This window comes from Silene latifolia, chromosome X (assembly GCF_048544455.1).
Source record: "Silene latifolia isolate original U9 population chromosome X, ASM4854445v1, whole genome shotgun sequence".
Classification (NCBI taxonomy): Eukaryota; Viridiplantae; Streptophyta; class Magnoliopsida; order Caryophyllales; family Caryophyllaceae; genus Silene; species Silene latifolia.
This window is the reverse complement of record NC_133537.1, coordinates 321,978,714-322,005,186: the sequence shown is the minus strand read 5'-3', so window position 1 is coordinate 322,005,186 and position 26,473 is coordinate 321,978,714. Positions and strand designations below refer to the sequence as shown.

Here is a 26,473-nt window from a genome sequence, read left to right as displayed (position 1 = left end):
ATTTTTTTTTTCATAAAATAAAATTACTTAAAGTTACATAACCCATAAATTTATCGTTATTATATTTTTTTATGACATATCCTAAAATTACGATGAAATAAATTTTGAGACAAATTTACTACTCCCCTTATTAATATTTTACTCTTATTAATGAAATAATAGTAATAACATTTCACTATTTGCCCGTAATCATTGTTACTTTCACTACTCCCGCCGTAGTTATTGTTATTGTCACTACTGCGGCATTAATATTGATAATTTCACTACTCCCGCCGTAATTATTCTTACTTTCACTATTGCCGCATTAATATTGATTATTTCGTTATTTCTGTTGTTGTTTCTACCACTTTCACTAATCTCGATGATAATATTGTTACTTTTACTATTCAAATGAGTGATTACTATCTTATACCTATATTCAATGTTACTACAATTCTTTTCTTTACTGACGAAATTACTTTTACTACTTAGGCGTGCGATTTTAAGAGAATTATATATTTATAAAAATATATTACACATATGCATTAAATCAAATCGAAAGAATTATGCAATATTATATATTATGGAATCTAACTTGAATTATTTATAACCTACTTATATTATATTTTTGGATGTTAAATAATTAACATCTCTATACATCTAATAAACTATAAAATTTAATAAAATTGCATAGATTTTAAATTTAATATATAATTTTATGATGATAATAATTAATACCATAAGTGTGCATGTTTATACTATTAATTATTTTATTTTAAGGAAATTGACCATCTTCTAGTCTTCTATAAATATTTAGGAAAATTACCAAGCATCTTCTTTATTTTAGTCTCCTTGAAATTGACAATTTTAATTAATTATTTTATTTTAAGGAAATTGACCGCCATCTTAATTAATTATTTTATTTTAAGGAAATTGACCATGTTTTAGTCTCTTACAAATGATTAGGAAAATTATCAAGCTTCTATATAATTTAATTTTAACCCAAACTATATAATATTTGCATTGAGATCCCTTAATCGGGTCCATCACACGGTGCTAGTGATTTAAAACTATATAGTATAATTAATTTGTTTAAGTTTCTTTAATTACATTGAAGTTCCTTGGTTTCTGGATTTAATATATAGTATTGATTGATTGATTGTAAAGTTTCTAAACCCACACAATTGAACATAAAAAAAATATAAATTAAAAAGCTCAGAAAAATTACATGAAAACTCGGATAAATATATAGTGGTTGTACAATACTTATTATACAACTTAATGTATAGTAGTTGCAGCATTTACCAAGAGCTTATCGTACGGAGTATAAAAGTTAGGATTATACATTCTTCCATTTTTGAGTCGCAATAGTTAATTTCTTGTACTATACATAATTTTTAACTTAACGTGTGATCGAACCATTAATTTTGAAAAAAATCATATAGCAAGGGTTAAAACTTTTACTGTCGTTTATTGTAGCATAACCCACTACATTCTCAACTCTCCCGCACTACTAAACTCAACCCACGTAAAATTAACCATCACCACCACAATGGCACAATTAGACAGTTAAAAAACTGATAACTCCACTATTTACCTCTTAATAATTAACTTCCCACTCACTTCCTTAGGATAAAAGCATCAGAAAATTAGCACCTCTCTGCGTTCCATAATTACCATCAATACAACAAACACAATTATACGAAGAACTGATAAAATCAAGTACGGAGTAATTGTTTAATTAAGAGATGGAAATCAATGATGAAGAGAGAAGTTATAGAGCAACATCAAGAGGAAGGACTATATTACCAACAAATGTAATGTGGTATGATTCGGAGCCGGAGTGGAATTCATGGGCAATTCCCACATTTTCTATGATTAACATTGTTATGTTCATTGTCACAATGTACACTAACAACTGCCCTTTTCATGGTGGCGGCCGTCGTGGTTGCTTGATGGGTTTTCTTGGGAGGTTCTCCTTTCAGCATTTCCATCAAAACTCTCTTCTTGGCCCTTCTTCTCAAACGTATGCATGCTTCTCTTAAGCTTTTCGTTGTTCTATTTTCTTTACTTTGTTTCGAGTATGCTACATAAGCATTATTATTATTATAAATAATAATTCAAATCCAAAGGATTACTATGTCTAGAAGATTACTTGTTTAGATGATTTTACTTTGTTTCGAGTATGCTACATGTTCTGTTTTCTTTACTTTGTTTCGAGTATGCTACATGGTTTGAGCAAAAACGTAATTGGTTGATGGTTCTGTATGTAAAACCGTTTTATAATAAACTAACAAGTGTTCTATACATATGATAGTCATACTAATAGTGTCAATATCTTTAGTTACGTACACAAATTATGATGATGTAATTGGTAAAAGAAAACTTATTGAATAATGTTGTATGGATTTTGCATTTTGGTTGAAGATTAATGAAGATGGGGGCGGTAGACGGGGCGGCCATTTCACACTACCATCAAGGGTGGAGGCTCATCACTTCAATTTGGCTACACACCGGCCTTATTCACCTTCTTGTCAACTTATTGAGCCTTCTTTCCATTGGTATTCGACTTGAACAACAATTTGGATTCGGTAATTCTCTATCGTCTTTTCAATTCGCTTAAACAAAAAACGAGGTTATACATTAAACACTGATCCTAATGTTGATCAATATTTGATTTTGTGGATTTTGCAGTAAGAACGACAATAATCTATATATTAGCTGGAATCGGTGGGAACATAATTTCCGGTCTATTTGTTCCGAGCAACGTCTCTGTTGGCGCCTCTAGCGCGTTGTTAGGCCTTATTGGAGCCATGTTTTCGGAGCTCCTCACTAACTGGACCCTCTACGCCAACAAGGTAACAACTACTTCCTACTAATCATGGATTAATTAATATTGAGTTTCCGTATCAGCCTACTAATTAATAATATTTGTACTCAGGCTGCAGCAGTGATTACTCTGCTGATAACGCTAGTAATCAGCACAGTTGTAGCCGTTGTTCCTTACCACGGTCACTTCAGTCACGCATCAGGCGGATTCTTGACCGGATTCCTTCTCGGGTTTGTGTTGTTGGCCCGGCCCATTGGATGGCCTAGTAGTCACCATTATTGGACCGGTATTTTTAAGTCCAAGTACAAGCCTTACCAGTATGCCTTGGGAGTTTCTTCTCTCGTTTTACTCGTCATTGGGTTAGTACTTCACTTATTTCATAACAATCCTTCGCCAATTTTAATTTATAAATGTTACATTAACGTGTTTATATTATAAGGCTGCATGCATCTGACACCCGTACATCGTTGTTGTTTGAATGATATTGCAGGTATATCGTAGGATTGGTGATGTTATTCCGTGCTAAGGCGAAAAATGGATGATTTTACATCAATCTTCGAATCATCTTTTATTTTATCTACGCTAGACGTAGTAATTTTTAGGATTATGCTTATGTATTTTTTTTAATTGGTACGCCGTATTTTGAACTTTTCATAGACTTGTAGTCGACAATGTTATTTTCATCTGGTTTTACGTTAGCACTTGATGAATTGTTTCTTCGTTGTGAAAATCACACACCTTTCATGTAAAAAAACTAAGCACAATTTCTACATTGCACACCAAACCGAAAACTCAACATTTTTAATTACTTCCTCCTTCACATGAATATATACTCGAAACTACTCACAATCATTAAATTAATTTCACAAGTACAACATTTGATTTTAGTAAAAAAAATGAGCTATGTTGAAATATGTATACTATTAATCGTACTAGTGAGTCCTAAGTGGCAGGTAAAGGCGGAGATCGACTGTCCGACAGTGACTCAGCTGCTGAGCACGTGCTCAGCGTTCATAACCTTCGGTACACCGGACCCATTACCGGGTTCGCCGTGTTGTGATGCAATGGTAGGGTTGAGTCATTTGGGTGATTCAACAGAGAATAGGCAGTCAATATGCAAGTGTATAATGGGACTCATTGATACTTATGATCCTAATTCAACTGCTATTGCTACTCTACCGGGATATTGTGGAGTCTCTTTAGGCTTTATTGTTGAACCAAACATCGATTGTTCCATGTATGTTTCTCATCTTTCTCCTTTTCAAATAACTCCTTTAGGGCACCAATACTGTCTCCTTATGACGGGTGTAAATTAAAATAAACGAAAATTTGACCATTTTATAATAAAATTTGATCATTTTATTATGATAAAAAAAATGACTGGTGTTTTCCACTAGTTTATTAATAGAAAGTGATTATTTTCGTGGTTAGTTTTCATCATAAAATGTATATTTTATCATAATATGATCACATTTATCTCATCTTTCAAATCCCCACCCCTATCCAAAAAACAAAAATACTTTAATTTGCGGAATGTTAAATTATTTTGATAATATAATATTTAATCATATACCGATCATATTCAAGTGGAGAGATTGTTAATTTAAATATATTTTTATTTTTATTTGTTATTTTTATTATTATCTGTATGTATAATAAGTAGTTATTAAAAAAACAAATTATACTCCCTATTTATGAAATTGGGACGGTTGTAATGTTATATACGATAATTGTGGTTTTATTACAAGGTTCTTGTCGAGAGTGTTCTACTAAACTTTTTTTATGGAATTTATAAAAATTATCAATTGAAACAGTTTATGTTTGACTCCATAAAATGTCTAGATGTATTAAATTATTTTTACGCGTTAGAGGTGGCAATCGGGTCAGTCGGGTCGTGTCACATCGGGTCGGGCTATATCGGGTTCGGGTCATATCGGGTCAGCATATCCTTTCGGGTCGAGTCGGTTCGGATTCGGGTCATTATCGGTCGGGTCATTTCGGGTCAAATGATGTATGGGGTCGGGTTTGGGTCGTGTCATTATCGGGTCCGGTAACTTAATCGCATTACTATAATTTTTTACCATTAAATTTAGTTTTTAACCTATTATTTGGTTTAATTACTTCATTAGTAAGTCAAACATATCAATCTAAACACAAAATCACTTTCATTTTGATCAAAATTAAACTTAATAATTGTCGGGTCATCAATTTAATCGGTTCAGCATCGGGTCGGGTCAATATCGGGTCAGGTCTGAGTCGGGTTCAGGTCACAGATAATCGAGTCGTGTCGGGTTACAGGTCGGGTCGCAATATTTTTGGGTCTTGTTGGATTTGCTCGAATTCGGGTCGGGTCAGACTTGCCAACTCTACTCTAAAAGTAAGAAATATTCTTAGGTATATCCGCAATTGCAATATGTATATGTCGTGGAATTGATTTTTACTTAGATTTTACTTTGCTATTCATGAACATGTTTGTCAGTGTTACTTTTTTTTTTCTTTTTCTCGGTTAAGATATACAATCATCCGGTACACTACTTAAAATTATCGATCTAAATATAAGATTACATGATTTCGATCAGGGGTGGACGCAGAAATTCATCGAAAGGAGGCACAAATTTTTTTCCGATTCGTTATTTTTTATTTTAAACCGCATTTTTTTATTACGGATTTTTTTCCTTCCAAAAAATAGAAAAATAACTAATTTTAATAATTTTTTAGTTTAAAAATTAGTATTTTATTTTGAACTTTCTTCTGAAATATTTAAATTTGAAATAAATGTACATTGTAATTAATACGGAGTATATACGAAGTATGGTGCAAATTTGCTATGTTGTGTCTAACACGTACTCTAACTTGGTTATATTGTGTTTGTTATGCAGGATCTCATGACTAAGGGACAAGGGGTCACTATATTTGAAGAATTGGACACCTAATTAATAAGAAGTTTCAGCTATAGAATTTGTAACATGTATAGATGTGAAAACATTCAATTTAGCTTACTTCAACTATTCTTGTTCAATTCGTAGCTAGAAATGCATTGAATTGACTTATGTGAGCAGAAAAACAAGAATTGTGTCTTGCTTTATCATCAAACTCAAATTCCACTCCTAAAGTCCTAATGACTTGCGTTATAGGTCCACGGAGTAGTAACACAATGACTTCTAACTCCAAATTACCAACATCATCAGTATTCAGTATTTAAATCGTCCTTTCTTATGCCTCCCTCAGTCCCTCTATACCCAAAAAAAAAATAAAGTCTTTTATAAAAATTATTTTCAACTGGGAAAAAAAGATTTCAATTGATAAAATAGTAAAGCTGCCTAGGAAACGGTGAAAAAGTAATTGGAAAAAAAATATGAATTAGAGGAATTATATGTTAATTAATCAAAATATTCTTATAAAAATTGTGGCTTTCACATACAAAACCGTTAGAAAGATAATCATCTATCTCAATTACGGTATTTATAAACAAATGATTGAGGTGCACGGAATATGACGCTCCCTTACTCGGTCCCTGCCTGGCTTTTTTTCACCTTTCCGAAAACAAAACTTAGATACGAGTACTTTCCAAAAACAAAACTTATAGTCAGTCGTATATGACGAGGAGTCGGACTTAGCCCCCTAACTATGGAAATTTTCTTATATACATCTCCGTATACGACTATATAGGCGTAGACTAAGATGATTGTAATTGTTGTATAACCTACACAAAAATCCTGCATCATCCCTAATTTTCAATCCCTCAACTATTCTGCATTCCCTAATCCCGATAATCAAAGCACAAAAACGTAGAGCACAATCTAATAATCAAGTTCCGATGACGAACGAGAAGTTTTTGCTTAAATGGGTTGAAACCCAAACTAATTAACAAAATAGTGCCAGTTTCAAACTATTTACCAAAAATAGGTCCACGTCATTATTTCCCGATTCTTTTTTTTTCTTTTTTTTTTGGATGAGCTCTTAGTTTCTCGCTGTCTAATTAAGACCGTTGTACGCTATATTATACTCCGTATAACACAAGTTTACATATACAAAATATGAGTATATGACCCATTAAATTCATACTCAGTATAACACAAGTTTACATATACAAAATATGAGTATATGACCCATTAAATTCGTTTTATAATTTACTAGTGTATAGCACGTTATTTTTTATTTTTATTTTATAAAGAGACATTCTCATTAAATTAATTGCATAAATTAACTGTATCTTTAATCCCCCTTATACTATCTCCCTTATACTAAAAGAATAAGAAATCTCTAATTTTTCCCGCCTAAATGAAAATTACTCTCTAATTGGGCTTCATTATGTAATATTAACAACTAGGTCATATTGTTTAATTTCATTTACTCCCCCTCATTCTAAGTTTCAAACCAAAGGTTACATTCTCTTTTCGGAAGTCCAACTTCACAACTTTTGAATGTGAATACTATCAAAAGTATAAAATTTTGATAGCTGAAATTTAAATATATACAGATTTATTATGAAAAAAAAAATTACATAAAATGTTGTTTATTGATAAAAACGACAAGTATTAAAAGTGTTGAACCTTCTCTTTTCTACTTAATGCTAAACATTATTAATAGTTAATTTTATAATTAAATTTCAATTGAAGTTAATACTACTACTAATTATTAGTTTCTCTAATATGTCAATCTACAAAAACCGCGCATTTATTGTGTGAGGTTGTCTTATAATAATTGTAATTTACCATCGTAGTCATCGTACGTATAAGGCCTAAGGCAGTTTGTTTTCGTGACAACTACTTATATCGAGTGTATAGTATATATATCATGCTGAGGTCGGTTAGTTTAGCTGGTAAAGTTGTGAGGAATGATACTCATAATGGCGAGGCCCGAGGGTGAGATGTCGTCTAGTTAACACTTTGTTAACCCACTTCATATATAAACACAACATTCCCCCATTATTCTTCCAATGTGGGACAAATATTGTCTTACTTAAGTTTTGGAGCAACTAACTCCAACAATACAAATTAATTATACTATATAGTTTAAATCACTAGCACCGTGTGATGGACCCGATTAAGGGATCTCAATGCAAATATTATATAGTTTGGGTTAAAATTAAATTATATAGAAGCTTGGTAATTTTCCTAAACATTTGTAAGAGACTAAAACATGGTCAATTTTCTTAAAATAAAATAATTAATTAAGATAATCAATTTTCTTGAAATAAAATAATTAATTAAGATGGGCAATTTCAAGGAGACTAAAAGAAAGAAGATGCTTGATAATTTTCCTAAATATTTATAGAATACTAGAAGATGGTCAATTTCCTTAGAATAAAATAATAAATTAGTATAAACATGCACACTTATGGTATTAATTATTATCATCATAAAATTATATATTAAATTTAAAATCTATGTAATTTTTATTAAACTTTATAGTTTATTAGATGTATAGAGATATTAATTATTTAACATAATATATAGTATTGCATAATTCCTTCGATTTGATTTAATGCATATATGTAATATACTTATATAAATATATAATCCTCTTAAAATTGCATGCCTAAGTAGTAAAAGTAATTTCGTCAGTAAAGAAAAGAATTGTAGTAACATTAGATATAGTTATATGATAGTAATTACTCATTTGAATAGTAAAAATAACAATATTATCAGCGAGATTAGTAAAAGTGGTAGAAACAACAACGGAAGTAGTGTAATAATCAATACTAATGCGGCAATAGAGAAAGTAACAATAATTACGGCGGGAGTAGTGAAATTATCAATATTAATGATGCGAGAGTGACAAAAGAATAATAATTACTAAGGGAATAGTGAAAGTAACAATGATTACAGGCAAGTAGTGAAATGTTATTACTATTGTTTCATTAATAAGAGTAAAATATTAATAGCGGAAGTAGTAATTTGTCTCAAAATTTATTTCATCGTAATTTAAGGATATATCATAGAAAAATATATTAATGATAAATTTATGAGTTATGCAACTTTAAGTAATTTTATTTAATAAAAAAAAAATTAATGGTAAGTAGAGGTAGCCCGGGCGAAACCGGACACCAATACTAGTACTATATATTAAATCCAGAAACCAAGGGATTTCAATGTAATTAAAGAAAGTTATACAAATTAATTATACTATATAGTTTTAAATCAATAGCACCGTGTAATTTTCCTAAACATTTGTAAGAGACTAAAACATGGTCAATTTCCTTAAAATAAAATAATTAATTAAGATGGTCAATTTCCTTAAAATAAAATAATTAATTAAGATGGTCAATTTCAAGGAGACTAAAAGAAATAAAATGTTTGGTAATTTTCCTAAATATTTTATAGAAGACTAGAAAATGGTCAATTTTCTTAAAATAAAATAATTAATTAGTACAAACATGCACACTTATGGTATTAATTATTATCATCATAAAATTATATATTAAATTTAAAATCTATTCAATTTTATTAAACTTTATAGTTTATTAGATTAGATGTATAGAGATGTTAATTATTTAAAATACAAATATATAATAAGTAGGTTATAAATAATTCAAGTTAGATTCCATAATATATAATATTGCATAATTCTTTCGATTTGATTTAATGCATATATGTAATATATTTATATAAATATATAATCCTCTTAAAATTGCATGCCTAAGTAGTAAAGGTAATTTCGTCAGTAAATAAAAGAATTGTAGTAACATTGAATATAGTTATATGATAGTAATCACTCATTTGAATAATAAAAGTAACAATATTATCGGCGAGATTAGTGAAAGTGGTAGAAACAACAACGGGAGTAGTGAAATAATCAATATTAATGCGACAATAGTGAAAGTAACAATAATTACGGCGCGAGTACAATGATTACGGACAAGTGGTGAAATGTTATTACTATTGTTTCATTAACAAGAGTAAAATATTAATAGCGGGAGTAGTGAATTTGTCTCAAAATTCATTATATCGTAATTTTAGTATATGTCATAGAAAAATATATTATTGATAAATTTATGGGTTATGCAACTTTATGTAATTTTATTTAATGAAAAAAAAAAATTTAATGGTAGGTAGAGGTAGCCCGGGCGAAACCGGGCAGCAATACTAGTAATAATATAATATGGCAAATCTTTCTCTAATTATCGTATTAATGTATATCCTTAGGGTACATTTTTTTTTTAAAAAAAAAAACGTAAACATTTAGAAAAGCCAACTTAATAAAGCGATTGTCTGGTTGATATGTTAATTTGATCTTCTTGACAAGCTCATACAACGAAAATACAATACACTATTAAGGTCCAAGGACAAGGTAAGCTAAGAACACCCATAGAGAAAATTTTGATTTTTATTTTCGTTTTGCGATAAGTCCGGGTATTAAAATCAACGAATTATAGTTTTCCTTTTTTTTCCGTAAAGGAATAAGAGCGATTTTCATATTAATAGGGTTTGACACATCTCATAATTTTTACCAACTAAGCTATTTGACATCTGGATCAACGGATTATAGTTCAAATGAAGGTCCAGGTGATGAAATACCGACACATTTCATCCAATGAGCACAAAAAACCTCGTTCCAAGGCATAAGCATTATTTTCTAAAAATCCAAAACCTACGTGCCATTTTGCTATTGGATATTTTTTGGACAAAATTTTATTTTGTAACATAATTTCCTACGGAGTATTTTAAGAGTAAAGGAATTCTAACAAAATCAACTTTCACTTTTATTATACTCGGTATATATTTTTTTTTATAACTAGAATTTAGTAGGGTTTAGGATTCTTAAGAATAAAAAATTATAGAAGATTTATATAAATATCCATCATTGCATATTTGACAAAATTAATAAGCATTTGATCGTATGAAGTAAAAGAAAATTTGAGATAAAACAGTTAAAGGAAGCAACGAAAAGAAACTACTTTGAAAGATGAAGAAAGCTTTTTCATTACTGAGGTCTAAGGGTTTCAATTTTCTATATCGAAATCCTACGATTGCGAATGGTATGTATTTTTCTCTTTTACTTATTATGTGTGTTTAATTGTTTTTTTTTTTTTTTTTTTTGTGATTAGTAATAATTTGTTAACTTGTGACAGAAAAGTTCGAAATTTTTTAGGGTTTTTTCTTAGATCGATGATCTTATGATTTTGCTTTTTGGGTATATTCCTTAGTATGGACCCTTAGCCTAAAATTGGAGATGTTTTAGGTTAATAGGTTTGAGATTCGAATCAGTCCGCTCCTAAACCCTAATAACTTTAGGGTTCATTTGACACCTAAAAAATACAAAATACATTAACTGCATCGTTAACGAATGTTGTATTCGCATTCAATAATAATACCCTAGGGCAGGTTAAAATTCTTGGTAGTTTGTGTATACAATAGTCTCAAGATAAAACATATTAAAACTTAAATTTGGACAAAGTTTATTATTAGTGATTTTTATGGCCTATTTGATTAGTATGGGGAAACTAAATTTGAGTTTGGAATAATGGTTGTGGTCTTGTTTTTGACCTCAATAAGTCTAAATATAGGGTTTAATAGTTCAATATTTTAGGAAGTACTTTTAAGTACAACGATTTTACATGTTAAGATTATTATGTGCTTACAATTTGATCCGCGGCGGCCCTCTTAACGGAAAAAGTGTAGATAATGGCAGAGGTAAGATTTGGAGTTAATGGGTTGAAAAAATTAACAGTGACAAACGGGTAATATATAGTATAGGGTAAAACTCCATAATATTACTAGTGCCCTGGATAGCCCTCCTCTAGCTCCGACACTAAGGTTAGAACTCGATAATATTACTTTCAAGTCAATTAATATTAACATAGGTAAGTGTATCAAACTTGCTGAGAATTTGAAAGTATGAATCAATTTTAAGGTTTTATTCAGCTAACACAACCTCAAATCTCTTGAATCCTGACCTACTATAAGTCCAAATCTCATTTTGTAGCATCTTTAGCTCCATAGTCCATAGTTAAGGCCATAAAATTCTTAAGTTGTAATTTCCCTTTAATTTCATGTGAAGTTCTAAACACATTCCACAATTATCTTTTTCCTCCACTTTTCCCTTTTTGTTTTAATCTTTTTTCAGCTGTTAAGCACCCAATATTAGTTTTAAAACAAAAAGTATAATAATCCAAACATGATACTCGTAGTTAGGTAATCTCAACAGTCAACACTAAGAATTTTAAAGGTAATAACTAAAAGGTGGCATGTTTTATGTTATTAGCACAATTTTATGTCTTTATCTTCCTCGTACAAAATCGATCAAGTGTTATTTAATTAAGTTTTATCCAAGCTAGTATTTAATTATTCGTCCAAAGTATTGTTTTGATTTAAAAGGTTTAAAATAATACAAAGTATTTTTAAGCGTCAACCTTCACTAACTCGCATTAAGAAAACCCGTGACATATAGTCATATGATATTCAATCCACTTCTTATGCAAATACTCCCCATTTTAATTTCTTTTATTATTTGTTCCACTTTCAATATAAACTGTATTTGAGAAAAATATTATACAATGTGAATTATACAAAAGTAGTACCATAAAGTAGGTGAATCACTTGTATCTTGTATTAGAAAGAAGTAAAATGTCAAAATATATTGTTTTTCTAAAGATTAATCAAAGAAATAACAGATATTATAAGTGGAAGAAATCAATGAAAATTTTGCGGGTTTTTAGAGCAACTTTTTATATAAGCACATGTTGTAAGTGGGACAGGTAATAAAATTTATTAAACCTGCCATTACCAGTCTTGTGAACATAAAAGTTAAACAAATATTGAGTAACTAAAAATGATAAATAAAATTAAATAAAACCAAAAGAGATTAGCAAGACATGCACTTGTAGTAAATCGAGGGCAATTATATGTGTATCTTACTATTTTACTTTCTCACAACTTAAGTGACATTAGTAAAGATGGCAGTAAAATTATCATTACCCTAAATCAAGCATGATTAATATGATTGAAAACCTCGTCAATTTATATGTACTCTCCCTTTCTCATTTATCATTTTCTTTTTTTAAATTCTTAAAAAGTATTTTAGCTGAAAGTAGACAAATAATTAAGACGGAACGAGTAACTAATCTGGAATTACAATAAATCCCTTGACTTAGTCCGTTTGACATCATCAACACTTCCAACTCATTTCTTGACTTGAATAGTTAGTACTTAGCTCCATAACTCACAACAACAAACTAAACTCAAGTCAACTTAGAAAATTCATCATAAAATCCACAATATAAACACACACTTAAAACACCTCTTAATTCCTTAATTCACATCATTTTTCTTTCATTTTCCCACTTCACAACTTCTTTCTAACTTCTCTCTACCTTCTTCAATACTCTTAAGAACAAGAAACACAGAAAAGTAAAGAAAACATGGAAAATAAAGGTTTAAGATTGATCAAATTAGTCCACCATTTTTCTCAAGATAAATTTCAGTCTTTTAGTCCATTTTCTCGTCGTTCTCAACCTGTTTCTGCTCATTTTCATGGTAATAACTAATTAACCCATTTAATTCCTCTGTTTCTTGCATTTTATTTACATTTGATCATGTGGGTTTTTCAATTTTGATTGCGAAATTCGTCGAAAACCCATAAAATCGTTGTGTTTGTGTGTTTAGTTATGTCGGTATTTGAGTTTATTGCTTTTAATCGTATTAAAACGGAACTAATTTTGTGCTTGATGAAATAACTAATTAACCCATTGATTGCTCTGTTTCTTTTTTTTCTTTTTTTGCATTTTTGTTGACATTTGGTCATGTGGGTTCTTTAATTTTGATCATAAAACGTATCGAAAACCGATTAGGTAGTTGTATTTGTGTGTTTGATCATGTGGGTTCTTGAGTTTCTTGCTTGTAATTGGATTAAAATGGATATAATTATGCGTTTGAATAATAACTAATTAACCCATGTATTTGCATTTTTATTCACGTTTGATTATGTGGGTTCTTTAATTTTGACCGTGAAATTCATCGAAAAAGGATTAAATTGTTGTATTTGTGTGTATATTCATGTGGGTAATTGATTTTCTTGCTTGTAAACGGATTAAAATGGATGTAATTATGTGTTTAATTGATAACTAATTAACCCATTTAATTGCTCTGTTTTTTTTGCATTTTATTGACATTTAATCATGTGGGTTCTGTAATTTTGATCATGAAACGTGTCGAAAACCAATTAAATCGTTGTATTTCTGTGTTTGATCATGTCTTCATGTGGGTACTTGATTTTTTTGTTTTTAATCGGATTAAATTGTATGTAACCCATTTAATTGCTCTATTTTTGGCATTTGTATTGACATTTAATCTTGTGGGTTTTGTGATTTTGTTCGTGAAACGTGTCGAAAATCGGTTTTTGTTGTATTTGTGTGTTTGATCATGTGGGTACTTTGCTCTGTTATTTTCATTTTTATTGACATTTGATCATGTGGGTTATTTAATTTTGATCGTGAAACTTATCGAAAACCGATTAAATCGTTGTAATCGTTTGTTTAATCATGTAGGCAGTGGTGGAGCTAGGGGGGGGCTAGCAGGGGCGGTCGCCCCCCCTGGCGGATGAAATTTTCGAAGTTTTTAGTTAAATTTTTCGAATTTTTTCGGGGGTGTCTTATAAAATTAGTCGTTCGCCCCCCCTAAAATTTTTCGCCCCCCCTGAATTCAAATCCTGGCTCCGCCACTGCATGTAGGTAATTCAGTTTCTTGCCTGAATTCGGCGTAAAATGAGTGTAATTATGTATTTGATTATTCTGCTAGAATGAGTAAAAAAAACCCACCAAAATTTATGTTTGTTTAACTGCATTTATTGTTGTTTTAAGTCAATTACTGTGTTTCATCACATGGGTTCATGAATTTTCTTCAAGAAATTCATGAATTTTCAATTATTTGACTTTTTTGTAAGGGTTTGAACTTTAGGGTTTATGAATTGTTTCTTGAATTAGCGATAAACTTTGTGTTCTTTTTCTATTTAAGTTCATAAACGATTTCGTGTTTAGTTCGTTTGTTTTATTATCTGGGTTTTTGCATAACTGATGGTGTTTTTTTTGGTTTTATAGACGATGGTATAAATCTTGATGATTGGGAACTCATTGAAGTGCTTGATCAAGAATTTAACGGAGAAAAAGATGACGATGATGATGTTGACATGATTGACCTAATTGAAGTTGATGACCCACATACTCCTTTTATGCGCTTTGCATATCACCCTAAGGTCTATTTCTCAGATTTCCTAAACAATTTATGCTTTAATCTAAATGTTTCGTATTACAAGTTAGTTGATTCAGTCGTCGTCACCATTGATCACATTTTTCTTGTACGAAGTAGATTTATCGAAACTGTTTGAGTGTTTGGTAGTTTTATCGAAACTGAGTTCGTTTTCTTAGAATACTCTTTGTGCCCTCTTACATATCATAGCTAAATGTTTACTATATCCTTCACTTGTATTCGGATTCTTATCGTGGTAAACATTCTACATTATTTAGATAAAGACCATAAAGTACACAATACTGAGCAAGGTTGATGTTGGTCGAATTCTTGATGGCAAGATTTCAACGGTTTCTACTGTCCTTTCATTGTCGCGGAGTGATGCTATAGTGCTTTTACAACATTTTAATTGGTAAGAATGTCGTCTTTGTTGATGCAATAATACAGTTAGCCATCGACACAATGCCTATCTGCTTAACATGAATTGTTTACTCATACAGGGGGGTCAGTTGGGTCCATGAAGAGTGGCTGGCATCTGAAGAGACGGTTCGCAAGGCTGTGGGCCTATTTGAGAGACCTGTCGTGGAAACTTCTGAAGATGTAGTGAGTGTTTTTACCTGTTTTTTTTTGCGAAGTTTAAATATTTGGATCATCTTCTTTCATAAGTACTTGTGATTTATTTAAATGGACTTGTTTGATGCAGACATCTTGCAGTCTCTGCCGGGAAGGACATGCAGCTGAAAATATGCTTGCGGTTTCCTGTGGCCATCAAATTTGTGCGGCTTGCTGGACTGGTTAGCTTCCTGATACTTTGCAGTTGGAATTTGATCACCATATTTTAATTTATCAGCTTCTTTATACTAGTTTTTGTGATCATCCCAAATCCGTATGTTTTACGTGACTGTGTTTCTTGATGATCCATGTTATATTGCTCATTGCCTGTCTCATTTTGTCGTTTTCAGCTTACGTTAGTGAAGCTATCAATGATGGTCCTGGATGCTTAACATTGAGATGCCCTACACCATCATGTGAAGCTGCTGTGGGTATCGGGCTGATAGAACTTGTGTCAAATCAGGATGACTTGAAAAAGTTTGACGATTACCTTGTCAAGTCTTACGTCGCAGGCAGCAGAAAGGTAGAGTAAACTTTATATTTGATTAATATGAAGTCTGTTTGCTGTTTTATGATCTTATATATATTTTGGCAAAATCCTAATTTTCATTTGATTTTTCTGTTTTTTTCTCAATTTTGCCATCTGTAGACAAAATGGTGTCCCGCTCCAGGCTGTGAATATGCGGCGGTCGCTTTTTCTAGTGACACAGACAGAAACAATGAGGTTACTTGCAAGTGCTTACATAGTTTCTGCTGGAATGTAAGACCCTTTTACTAATTTGCTGCAATCAAAAAGAAAAATCAATTTGGGTATTTTTTTTGTGGATTGCTGTAATCTGTAAGATTCTGAAAATGTTGTTTCGGTTATTTGACAATGCAGTGTTGTAAGGAAGCTCATGTGCCTATCGACTGTGCCACTGTTGATGAATGGGGGTCGGAGGGCCTTGTTCAGTCAACCAATTGGTATGATTAATATCTTATTACATCCTCTTAAATACTTTATGGTTTTGGGCTCTCTGTCTTATTTCCTGTATCACTTGCAGGCTCCTAGCAAAAGCAAAGCCATGTCCAAATTGTGAGAAGCTGATCGAAAAAGTTTCATGCAAAAGATACTCTCAATGTACCGTTTGCAACTACGTATTCCGCGAGTAATTTTCAGATACACCCCTTTTTTTCTAGTACTAGATCTATAAGTATTACTCGCAAGTACTGCTCAATTATCTTGGATTCACTGTATCTCCGAATGGCACAAGTATATGTCCAACACTGGTGTCGAGGGTAAAAGTATAATCAAGTGGGTTCAGTGGAACTCAGACTTTTGAAGACTATTTTTTTGTTTTATTATTGTTTATCAAATTCGACCTAAAACTTGTTCGATACTGAATTGCTTTGAATACCGAGAAACGGAAAATGCAGTGAATCCAAACTAAGGGAGGGAGTACCTTTTCTTTTGTTTCGTGTACTGTATAGTTGTATCCTGATATGCCTTGCCATGTATGCAGTGATGCTTTTTCTTTAGGTGCGCCTGGTGATGAATATAATGAACAAGTATGATGGCTTTCTTTTTTCCTTTTTTCCTTCTATTGAACCGACTGAACTAGTATGAGATTCCATGGATTGCTTTTATATTCTTCTTGTTTATGTTATTCCTTTTTTCAACAGATTGACTATGATAATGACGGAATGAAAATGGCTGCTGGAAGTTCCCTGAAAAGATTTAACCAATATTATGATGGATGGTCATGCAGTGAAGCGGTATGAATAAGTTTCTTGTCTGTTCAATACAGTAGCATTTTATTTCTTGTCCGTTCAATAACATTTTATGAGGGATGACAGTTTCACGGCCTAAGCAAGATAAAATTGAATTGGATCAAAAAATGTACTCGTATTTTCTACTGCAAGCGAACTGTAATAGACATGCGATTATTGTTGTTTATGCAGGCTAGGGCAAATGCAGTCACAGATTATAAGGTGCTGAAGGAGATAAGGGTAATTAAACCGCTCTTGAACTTGTCAGATACTCAAATATATTAATGGAAATTATATTCATGGTTTTATACTTGTTTTCCCCAGATGGTGATTCTTTGTGGCTTTTTGGGTATGGCTGAGTCAGAGCTTAAATTTCTGGTTGAAGGACATACACAGGTACCCAAATCAATACGCAGTGAAATGACATGAAAGCCTCACCAGGCCATAACTGTATTGGGTTCATTCTCATTCTCATTTACATGTACAGGTTGTCGATAGTTATCGTCTTCTTAAATGGATGTATGCTTACAATTATTATCAGCCTGAGGAAGACTTTCTGAAGAGGAACCTCGTTGAGTTCATGCTAGGTATTGCTGCTTCTTTCTAGTTCCGCCTCTCTCCTTTTAAACTTTCTGTAGTCGAGTTAAGACATTTTTCTGAAATTGTGGTTGATGAACTTTGCAGAACAAGCAGTTACTCTGGTGAGAATGCTCGAGAAGCATGTCAATGAGTTCGAGCAGGACGCAATTGCTGGTGAAATACCGCCAACTCAGTTCTACGCCTTCCGTGGGGGGTTAATGCGGCTAACTAGGTAAGAGTATTGAACTTGGTAGTATCATGAAATTTCTCTAATGTGTTGTATTGTGATTCTACTAATAGTCATAAATTACATTGGCTTGGAAAATCAGGGTAACAAGAAGCTACTTTGAGAGATTGGTGGAGGCGATGCATGATGACTTGTCTGAAGTGGTCTCCATCAGTAGGGCAAGCCCAAAACCGAACACAGAAGAGGCCAGCTGCAGCAGCCCCGGCCTAAGAACAAGCCCGACCCGTAGGGTGATTAAAACCGAGGCAGAAGAAGGCATGAGCAGCCCAGTTGTGAATATGAAGTCTCAAGTCCTGATTCCGGGCACATTTTCTCAGAAAGACCCCAAACCGACTTTAAAGCTTGATTGACTGAGCTTTTAAGTTCTGATGGCAGGCCCCTCACACCTGCTTCCTTGTTCATAGAATATAAAACTAAGCGTTAGATAGCTCTTTTTTGCTGTGGTTAAACTTGAAGTAAATATGGCTAAGTATGCTGCATTTTTGTAAGTAACTGGGTATGGACGGTTGGAATGTTTCGAACTTTCGATGATGAACATTAGTCTAATTGGAACGTTTTGATGATGCACTTCTTCTTCATTAGTCTACTTTAGTACAAAATGAGTTTCAACCAGAAAATGGTCCATAAACGAAAATGTAACCTTGTACGGTTATAACCAAACGACAAGACACTTCACTTCAACACGACTTCTTTTTAGTCCAAATTGTACTACTTTTTTCTTAAATTACAATGTCCAAGTCCAACAATCTGACTCCTGCTTCAGCACTTGTAGAGTTGTAGCTGAGAGGTTTACTAAAGCATAAAACGAGCTATAAAACGCAAACAAGCAGATATGCGCCATCATTTTATCTGAGGTTTACTGAAGCATTATTACAGTCGCAAACGAGCTATAAAACATAGGAAACTCTCAGTAAAAGTGTTGAACACGCATTACTGAACCATTAGGTAAGGTTTGTATCATCATAGATTACACTTTTTAATACTCAAATTACAAAACTCCACAAAAGACTGCTACTTTAAAGACACAAAGTAAAAAGTCTCAAATTTCAAATCAAAAAGAAAAGGAGGTAGTATGGAGTAGAATGTAATACCCCACTCAATTATCCTGTACAAGACTAATGAACGCTAATGACCCATTTCCGTCTAGTTATCACGCCTTCCATTCATACCCCAGATTGTCGTCTAGAAGATCACTCCCAAAAAAGTCGTTATCTCCAAAATCACGAGGTAAATCTGGAACCGAGTCATCTGTCAGACTAACATTTTGGGGGATTTCGGGTGTTCTCTGATTATTTGAACCACCTCCAACTGCTGAAGAGTCGCTGTTTGCAGGAGCTTTGAAACTGTTACTTTTGCTCAGGCTGGGGCCCCCGCCTCCAGTCACATTGCCTGCTGCCACACCATTATTCCCATACCCTAAGTTACTTGAAGCTGTGCCTGCATTCATACTTTGCCCGGCAAAGCTTCTCTGGGGCCCACCTGCACTGTTATTGCTGCCGGCACTCTGCAGCAACTGCTGGATAATGTGTTGTTCTGAAGACTGGCCCTGTGCGGACTGTTGATTAGTCGGACCAAGTTGCTGGCCTTGCGCGCACAGTTGGTTAGCGGGACTCATTTGCAGGGCTTGTGGAGGCCCATTACTACTCAGAGATCGCTGAAGGTGATGATAGTGGGCCCCCTGTAGCTGAGCACTTGAGAATCCAGAATTCTGCATTGATCCTCCTGATAAGAGGCCAGGACCACCTTGGAAAGAAGATGCAGTTTGATTTGAGTTATTGAATGAAGATGAAGCTTCCTGGTGAAGTGAATTAGTGTTCGGATTGAAGGAGTTCTGTCTCATTAAATTCTGGTAGTTGGTCAGGGCTATTGCAGTAGCTGTGGGCCCACTTAGTGCACCACGATTATTGGCAATACTGTTATGGTTGTTTGGCATATTTGGGTTATTACTCATCCCTGATTGCATTGCCAGGAGCTTATTGATCGTGTTCTTGTCCGTAGGCAGACCCTGCATATTCGAAAGCTGCTCCATTTCCTGCATCCTATGCATCGGGTTCCTGGGTGTTGGAGCTACCCGAGGATAACTTTTTAACCCCTCTGCAGAACAAAAAGCATGATCAAAGTTTTGGTCAGAATTCAGTTAGGTTTGTCTCATGACAAAAACTTAACTAAAATCCGTAACACTAATGACCAATGCTAATGGATCTTATCATGAGTCCTCCTTACAAGAGAATCTGTAATAACTAAATGAGGAACACAAATGTGTTTGGTTGGTGAGGTGAGACCGCCTGATACAAGATTCATGATTTACAAGGTGAAACGGTCATTTCGTCATTTCGTCAAGTCTTTCAGTAATCAATAATCAAAAGAAAGTATGATAAAGATGTTTTCCAAGTTCCAACAATACTATTCGGTCAAAACAGTATCTAAGAAAAAAACAAGAGAAGCATTGATAATTTCAGATGAAGCAGCTGGGAGTAAATTACCAATAGGCCCGACTTTACTGTCCCGGCAAAAATCTACGAGGTCTTTCATGCTATTAACAACTTCAGCAATCTGTCAAAACCCACAGTAAAAACGTATAACAAAAGGCACGAATGGCAAACAAGCTATCATCAGAAAATAGACTATAGCAACAAACCTGCAAACATCTCACGTATCTCTTCGAGAAACCTAAGTCATTAAGTGACTGCAACTCCAAGCTCTTAGCAAGCTGGCAACCAGCTGTTACAACCCTGTTGTAACAGAGAATTTCACAATGCAATGAAGATATCATATATGACATACTCCAATTTTTTACTTTTTTGGTTAAAGAAAGATCAAAAGATTCAAAAAAAGTTCAAGATCACAAAAGAATAGTATGACACCGACAAAAGATCAATAAGCTTACATATTGCTGTTTGTTTGCAGATCTTGGGAAGAAACTCCTTCAGTTCCACTTTCTAATAGAGTACTTTGGCATTTTTGAGCAACCAGAAGTAGCTGCTTTACCTGTCAATAAGTACATAGTCGATTTATTCTACTGTAATCATGAGCTATGAGATTGCAATAGTATCTTCAAAAGAGAGGCACTAAGAATTGTCACTCACGGTACTTGCCTGCTTGGTCAGCAATATTTCAAATATATACGCACATCAACACGTACTATACAGATATGCAACTGTACTACAAGATATGGTAACAAGACATCTTTAGGGCAGGCCAAATGTTATGGCTCTTTTAACTTCAAAAATGGGGTAATTGGGTCAAGTCCTTGGCAAGTCAGTTCACCGTTTCTCAATCAGTTAAAATGGAACTCCAACTAATTCTACTGTGGATCCATTCAAAAGCACTGTCACATTATGCAAAGCCTATCTTTACCCTCAAAATGTTTCCGAATAAGAGAAGACGCATTAGAATAATTGATCGTTGGAGCTTGTTTGGGTAGCATTGAACAAGGGATAGGAAGAGGGGGAAGAGGAATGAAGGGAGGGCAAAGTAGAGAAGAGGAGGATGAGCATGTTCCCAAATTGCCAAATCTTACATCAGGGAGTACGGTACTCCCTACACCAAAATATCGCATTGATTAAGATGAGTTGGCATATTTATCAAACAAACGGAGTTAAGCATATTAATCAAAATGAATTAACAAAATTATTTGCTTTATTTAGTCAATATTTTTTCATGAGTATGACGTGTTTTGATAAATATGCTTATTTATTTAGCAAATACGGCCATTCATTTTAATGAATAAGACTCCATGAATGAGAACGGTTTTAGCACGCCCATGTGAGAGTGTACGCCAGTGTAAGGTACATTTTACTCGTTTTCCCTCCAAATAATGTCAATCATGAAAGGATTTGGTATGTGAAAGAGAAAATGGAACCCTCCATTTCTCACCCTTTCCCACCCCTAATTTAATATCAAAACTATGGAAAATGGTCCCCTCCCTTTCCTTATAAATTCACCAACCAAAGATTCCAAACATTCTTAGCCTGACCAACATAACACAACATGTGCATTCTACACAGAATTATCAAAAAATGTAAACAAAACCTTCATCACATAGACTCAGGATCGCACCTACGATATAACTGCATGATCAGGCACTACACATATTCAAAACAAGACAAGACACGTCCAAAAAGGGTGAGACCAGTTATACAGAAAAAGAACAAGAGTGAGGGAAAAAAAATCAATTAAGTGGAGCCTAGATATGGCCTCATTAGGTGAGAAATCATCAATGCAAGAAAAATTACAGCCAAAATAAAATTCCAACCATGTAAAAATTATTAAGCCTCGGCAAACTAGAAACAAAAACCATTACCTGAGGTGCCACCAACCTCCTCGGAAGTAGCTCTTCATGCCGCCGTGCACAAAAGTCCCATGATAAGATCTGTCATTCATAAAAGGTGGCTGTGATATTTTAAAAAAATAAATAAATAAAAAACGGCCTAACAAGACAACAGAGTAACAAATAATTTACTGCAAAAAGGTCCATGACCTAATACCTTCAGCTCCTGAGTAAATATAATTCTAAGCTGGCCCTCACGAACAACACGTAGTTGCTCATATACACTCTCCTGGACTGCTTTTCCATACTCCAACATCATTATTCCATTAACAAACCGACGCTCACGAGGTAAGTCAACAAACAAAAGCTCATCTATCACACCACTGCCAAATTCAATTTCATTGAGACGGGGCAGTACTTCATACGTCGCTTCTGTTAAGAAAATTCAGAATCAAAGAGTGATGATGTGAAGTGTCAGTAATATATTACGACAGAAACCGCAAATTTAGTCACACAACCAAAAAAGACCAACTACAAGACGTCGAACTGAGATTAATCGCAACCAGGTTTAATTCGAGCTTATAACTTCCAACTCTATTGTAAAAAAAAAAAAAAAAAAAAAAAAAAAAACTGCCTTTTCAGTCTGGAAAATACTGAACTGTCAATTTTAGTACATAGGGTTGTACAAGGTGAAGTTGGCAAGAATAGATTATAAGAGAGAGACACCAACTAGCATTAAAAACATTACAAAACCATTTAGCCAGCAAAATTGAAGATCCATTCCAGGCACTCATCAAAGATTTTAGTTATTTATTGACGCCGAAATAACAAGGTATAGTATAAGATAAAATCGTAAAAGCGTGTTAGTAAAGTAGTACGTACCGAAACCTCTTCCAGATTTCGACCCACATAAATCACAATGCCATGCATCCTAGTTCATGCAGGAAGCAAAAGTAAGTAAACAGCAAAGGTGCAAAGTTGCATCAATAGCTTCCAAATGTCCTCTTAACAAGATAGAATGACTAACCACGGATGCTTGAGGGAAAACCCCTAATGCATGGTGTCCGACATTGTCATATAACGACAAACACCACCTTTTCTTTGCACGCGGAGCAAAATATTCAGCTACGAATTTCCTCCAGTAGGCAATAGTATTTTCCTGTCAACATACTTGACAGCATTAGCTTTAGAACACAAATCAAGGCTGTTACCTACTCAATCCAAAAATTAACTAAAGCATATGGGAACCTATAATTGAAATGTACACACAATGAGAAAAATAAAAATCACATTTCTAACACAAATGCAAACCAGATTGATGAGCCATACATTGAAATTAAGAACCATAATATTTAGTAAAGCAAATTGCTCATAGCCCGTCAAAAAAAAAAAAAGATACCATCATGTTTTAAAACAAGTGTAAGGTCGCAGACATCCGAACCCCTGTCCACCATATACAGAACCCTTTCAAGTATGCAAGTGGGTAAAATATTGTTGTAAATACAAGCAAGACTAAAAAAAAAAGAAGCAGGGTCAACATTATCATCCTATAGTAATGTACAGCAAGACAGTCAGGTTTTAACATCAAAGGTTGCGCAACAAGTTCAACTAGGAACTTAAAAGCTGACTCCAAAACATTAGATCCTCGCCGGATCATATCATACACCTAAGGCATGACAATCTTACTCAAAACTTTGTCAAGAAAGTGACAATCTGAAACATTACGATAAAGATATAACAACTTACAGCAGGTCGTTGCCGCTGATGATACAGGTACTGCATCAAGCGTCTAGCACATACAGCCCCCGTGTCATATGGGCTCTTCATGGAAGCCATTTGCTGCATGCTTTGTTGCTGAAATTGTTGCCTCATCTGCTGCTGCTGCAGCTGCTGATGTTGCTGTTGTTGTTGCTGCTGCTGCTGCTGCTGCTGCTGCTGTTGTTGTTGTTGTTGTTGCTGCTGTTGTAATTGAGCTCTCTGCATTGGCGACATAGACTGCAGCATCTGATGTTGCCGAAAGCCCTGCTGCTGAAGCATGGCCTGTATCTGTGTATTAGAGCTTTGTAACTGCATTGGATCTTGTCCCTGAAGCAGTTGTTGTAAAACATGCTGTTGAATCATGTCTTCGCGCTTGATATCTAACCGCGGCTTCTTTTGAAGATGGGATAAATTCACAGGATCTTGAATAAAAGAGTTGTTAATCCTCGGCCCCATGTTAAGAGGGTGTTGGACCATCTGGCCCATTTGCGAACTAGAAGCCCCTTGTTGAAGCTGATGCTGACTAGGATCATGTTGAGATCCCTGCGGCACCCCTGAGGGTCCATCTATCACAGACGAACCTGAAACACTAATATTATTCGACGTAAATGACATTGGTGACGCTGGCAAACGTACGTAAGACTCGTTACTAATGCTCGCACTTCTTTGCAACTGTGGACCCCCCGAGAAAGCCGAGTTTGCATCAGTTACCAATGAGCTAGCCCCAACGCTTGGACCCGAGTTTGCCACACTGTTGAGAACACCAGGGCCTAGATTTGAACGCCCAGTTCCAGAAATCGAATTGGCAGAATTCCCAAAAGACGAACTCAAGTAAGAGTTTATTGCATTCTGAGACTCAGCATCTCCTTGGAAAAAGATACCAGAACTCGCCGAAGATTGAGAAAGACCTCCAACCAACCGAGAAGGTGCCATGAGTGGCACCGTCCCCTGATGGCTGGACCCCAAATAACTCTCCGAAATTCGACCTGAATTCCCCTCCTTAACACCCAAATCTAGCCTCAGACTGCTCAATTTGCCCTATATACAGAAACCAATTATACATTCCTCATCAAAAATTGTTGCTCGAATTTCGCAACAACAAAAATAAACATAATTTGGCATCAACTATGGAAACTACCTAATCCAACAGGCTTTAGTTCAACCAAATCTAAATTAACACAAAAGTTGTAAACTTCTTAATTACCACAATCAACTAAAAATCAAACCCAAATCTTTTTTTCCACTAAAAATTCCTACCCTTTATGTTCGAGGTTAAGATTATCATGAGACCGTCTCATACGAGAATTAGTAAGCTCGATAAAACATACTATAAATGACATTCTTACAAACTTTCTTACAAACCCTAGAATGCTTTCCTTTTTTACATCTTACAAAAGCAAAAAGTCTGATTCTTTCAACTAAAAACACCCAATTGAACTCCAATTCCTGTAATTCTTCAAACAATTACCTCAAAAAACTCAACTTTCTGCATTTTTATCAACGATCCAACACAAAACCCTAAAACACAGCTAAAATTAAAGTAAATACACAGCTAATTATACTCATTTTCAACCCAATTTAGTAGTAATTACTCTAATAACAAAGCAAATCAATCAAATTTCATACACAAAAAACAAATGGGTATTTAATAATTTCATTAAAAAATCAAAAAATGCAATGATCACTACAAAATTATTGAAATGACAGATGAAATTTGGAGGAAATGAGGAGCAAAAAGAACAAACCTTGGAAGAATTGCAAGAAAAAATTAATTAATTAGTTAATTAATTAATTGAGTAAACTTATATTAAAAAATGATATAATCATGTGAGAAAATAATAATTAAATTTAATATTTTTAGAGAGAGAAGAAAGAGAAAATTATTAAGTTGAAGACATTGCTAGTTATATAGAGAGAGCTAAGGAAGGAAGAAAGGGAATGTTAAAGGGGTGACCGGATAAGACCGGTTGATGAATGATTTTGACCGGCTACAAGGGGTTGGTGTTGGACACGTGGCGGATGATTGGTAGGTGTACGTTGTCAAAGGAAGGTCTTTGATGATGTGGCGGTGTGTGATTGGGTGTTGGGGGGGAAGAGTTGTGATTAGGTGCGGAGAGGTGTAGGGTAAGGGAGTGTGGAGAGGTGGAGAGGTGGAGAGGTGGAGGGTAGTTTTGTAATTTTTGGGTAGGGAGGTGTGGTTTTGGGGATTTTGGGTGTTAGGTGAGTTGATTGAAATGATTTGAGTGAGGAGAGTGTGATGTGGT

The 26,473-nt window shown here is 33.9% G+C and overlaps 4 protein-coding genes across 5 annotated transcripts; 3 read left to right on the top strand and 1 right to left on the bottom strand.

The window, feature by feature from the left end:
* Positions 1–1,636: 1,636 nt before the first annotated feature.
* LOC141622025 (RHOMBOID-like protein 2) lies at positions 1,637–3,507 on the top strand. Its single transcript, XM_074438104.1, has 5 exons — positions 1,637–2,005; positions 2,407–2,570; positions 2,674–2,837; positions 2,921–3,168; positions 3,300–3,507. Exons 1-5 carry the CDS (start codon positions 1,728–1,730, stop codon positions 3,349–3,351), a joined length of 906 nt encoding a protein of 301 aa, XP_074294205.1. The 5' UTR covers positions 1,637–1,727; the 3' UTR covers positions 3,352–3,507.
* Positions 3,508–3,647: 140 nt separating this feature from the next.
* Positions 3,648–5,856, top strand: LOC141622024 (putative non-specific lipid-transfer protein 14). The gene is made up of 2 exons (XM_074438103.1): positions 3,648–4,046; positions 5,689–5,856. The coding sequence occupies exons 1-2, from the start codon at positions 3,706–3,708 to the stop codon at positions 5,696–5,698; spliced, it is 351 nt and encodes a 116-aa protein (XP_074294204.1). The 5' UTR covers positions 3,648–3,705; the 3' UTR covers positions 5,699–5,856.
* A 4,648-nt stretch (positions 5,857–10,504) lies between these two features.
* On the top strand, positions 10,505–18,748 carry LOC141618003 (putative E3 ubiquitin-protein ligase ARI8). Of its 2 annotated transcripts, none has more exons than XM_074435126.1 (16): positions 10,505–10,790; positions 14,847–15,001; positions 15,273–15,406; positions 15,495–15,597; positions 15,698–15,788; positions 15,957–16,129; positions 16,256–16,366; positions 16,487–16,569; positions 16,650–16,754; positions 17,109–17,154; positions 17,269–17,361; positions 17,548–17,595; positions 17,680–17,751; positions 17,843–17,942; positions 18,040–18,166; positions 18,264–18,748. In XM_074435126.1, exons 1-16 carry the CDS (start codon positions 10,718–10,720, stop codon positions 18,529–18,531), a joined length of 1,782 nt encoding a protein of 593 aa, XP_074291227.1. In that variant the 5' UTR covers positions 10,505–10,717; the 3' UTR covers positions 18,532–18,748. The 2 variants fall into 2 exon arrangements, with proteins under 2 accessions (XP_074291227.1, XP_074291226.1); XM_074435125.1 differs by lacking the exon at positions 10,505–10,790 and adding an exon at positions 12,995–13,287.
* A 350-nt stretch (positions 18,749–19,098) lies between these two features.
* On the bottom strand, positions 19,099–26,473 carry LOC141618002 (putative transcriptional regulator SLK2). The gene is made up of 10 exons (XM_074435124.1): positions 25,955–26,473; positions 24,198–25,247; positions 23,479–23,610; positions 23,334–23,382; positions 22,669–22,883; positions 22,485–22,553; positions 21,069–21,169; positions 20,820–20,913; positions 20,665–20,734; positions 19,099–20,275 (listed from the first exon to the last, which is right to left on the bottom strand). The coding sequence occupies exons 2-10, from the start codon at positions 25,140–25,142 to the stop codon at positions 19,332–19,334; spliced, it is 2,619 nt and encodes an 872-aa protein (XP_074291225.1). The 5' UTR covers positions 25,143–25,247; positions 25,955–26,473; the 3' UTR covers positions 19,099–19,331.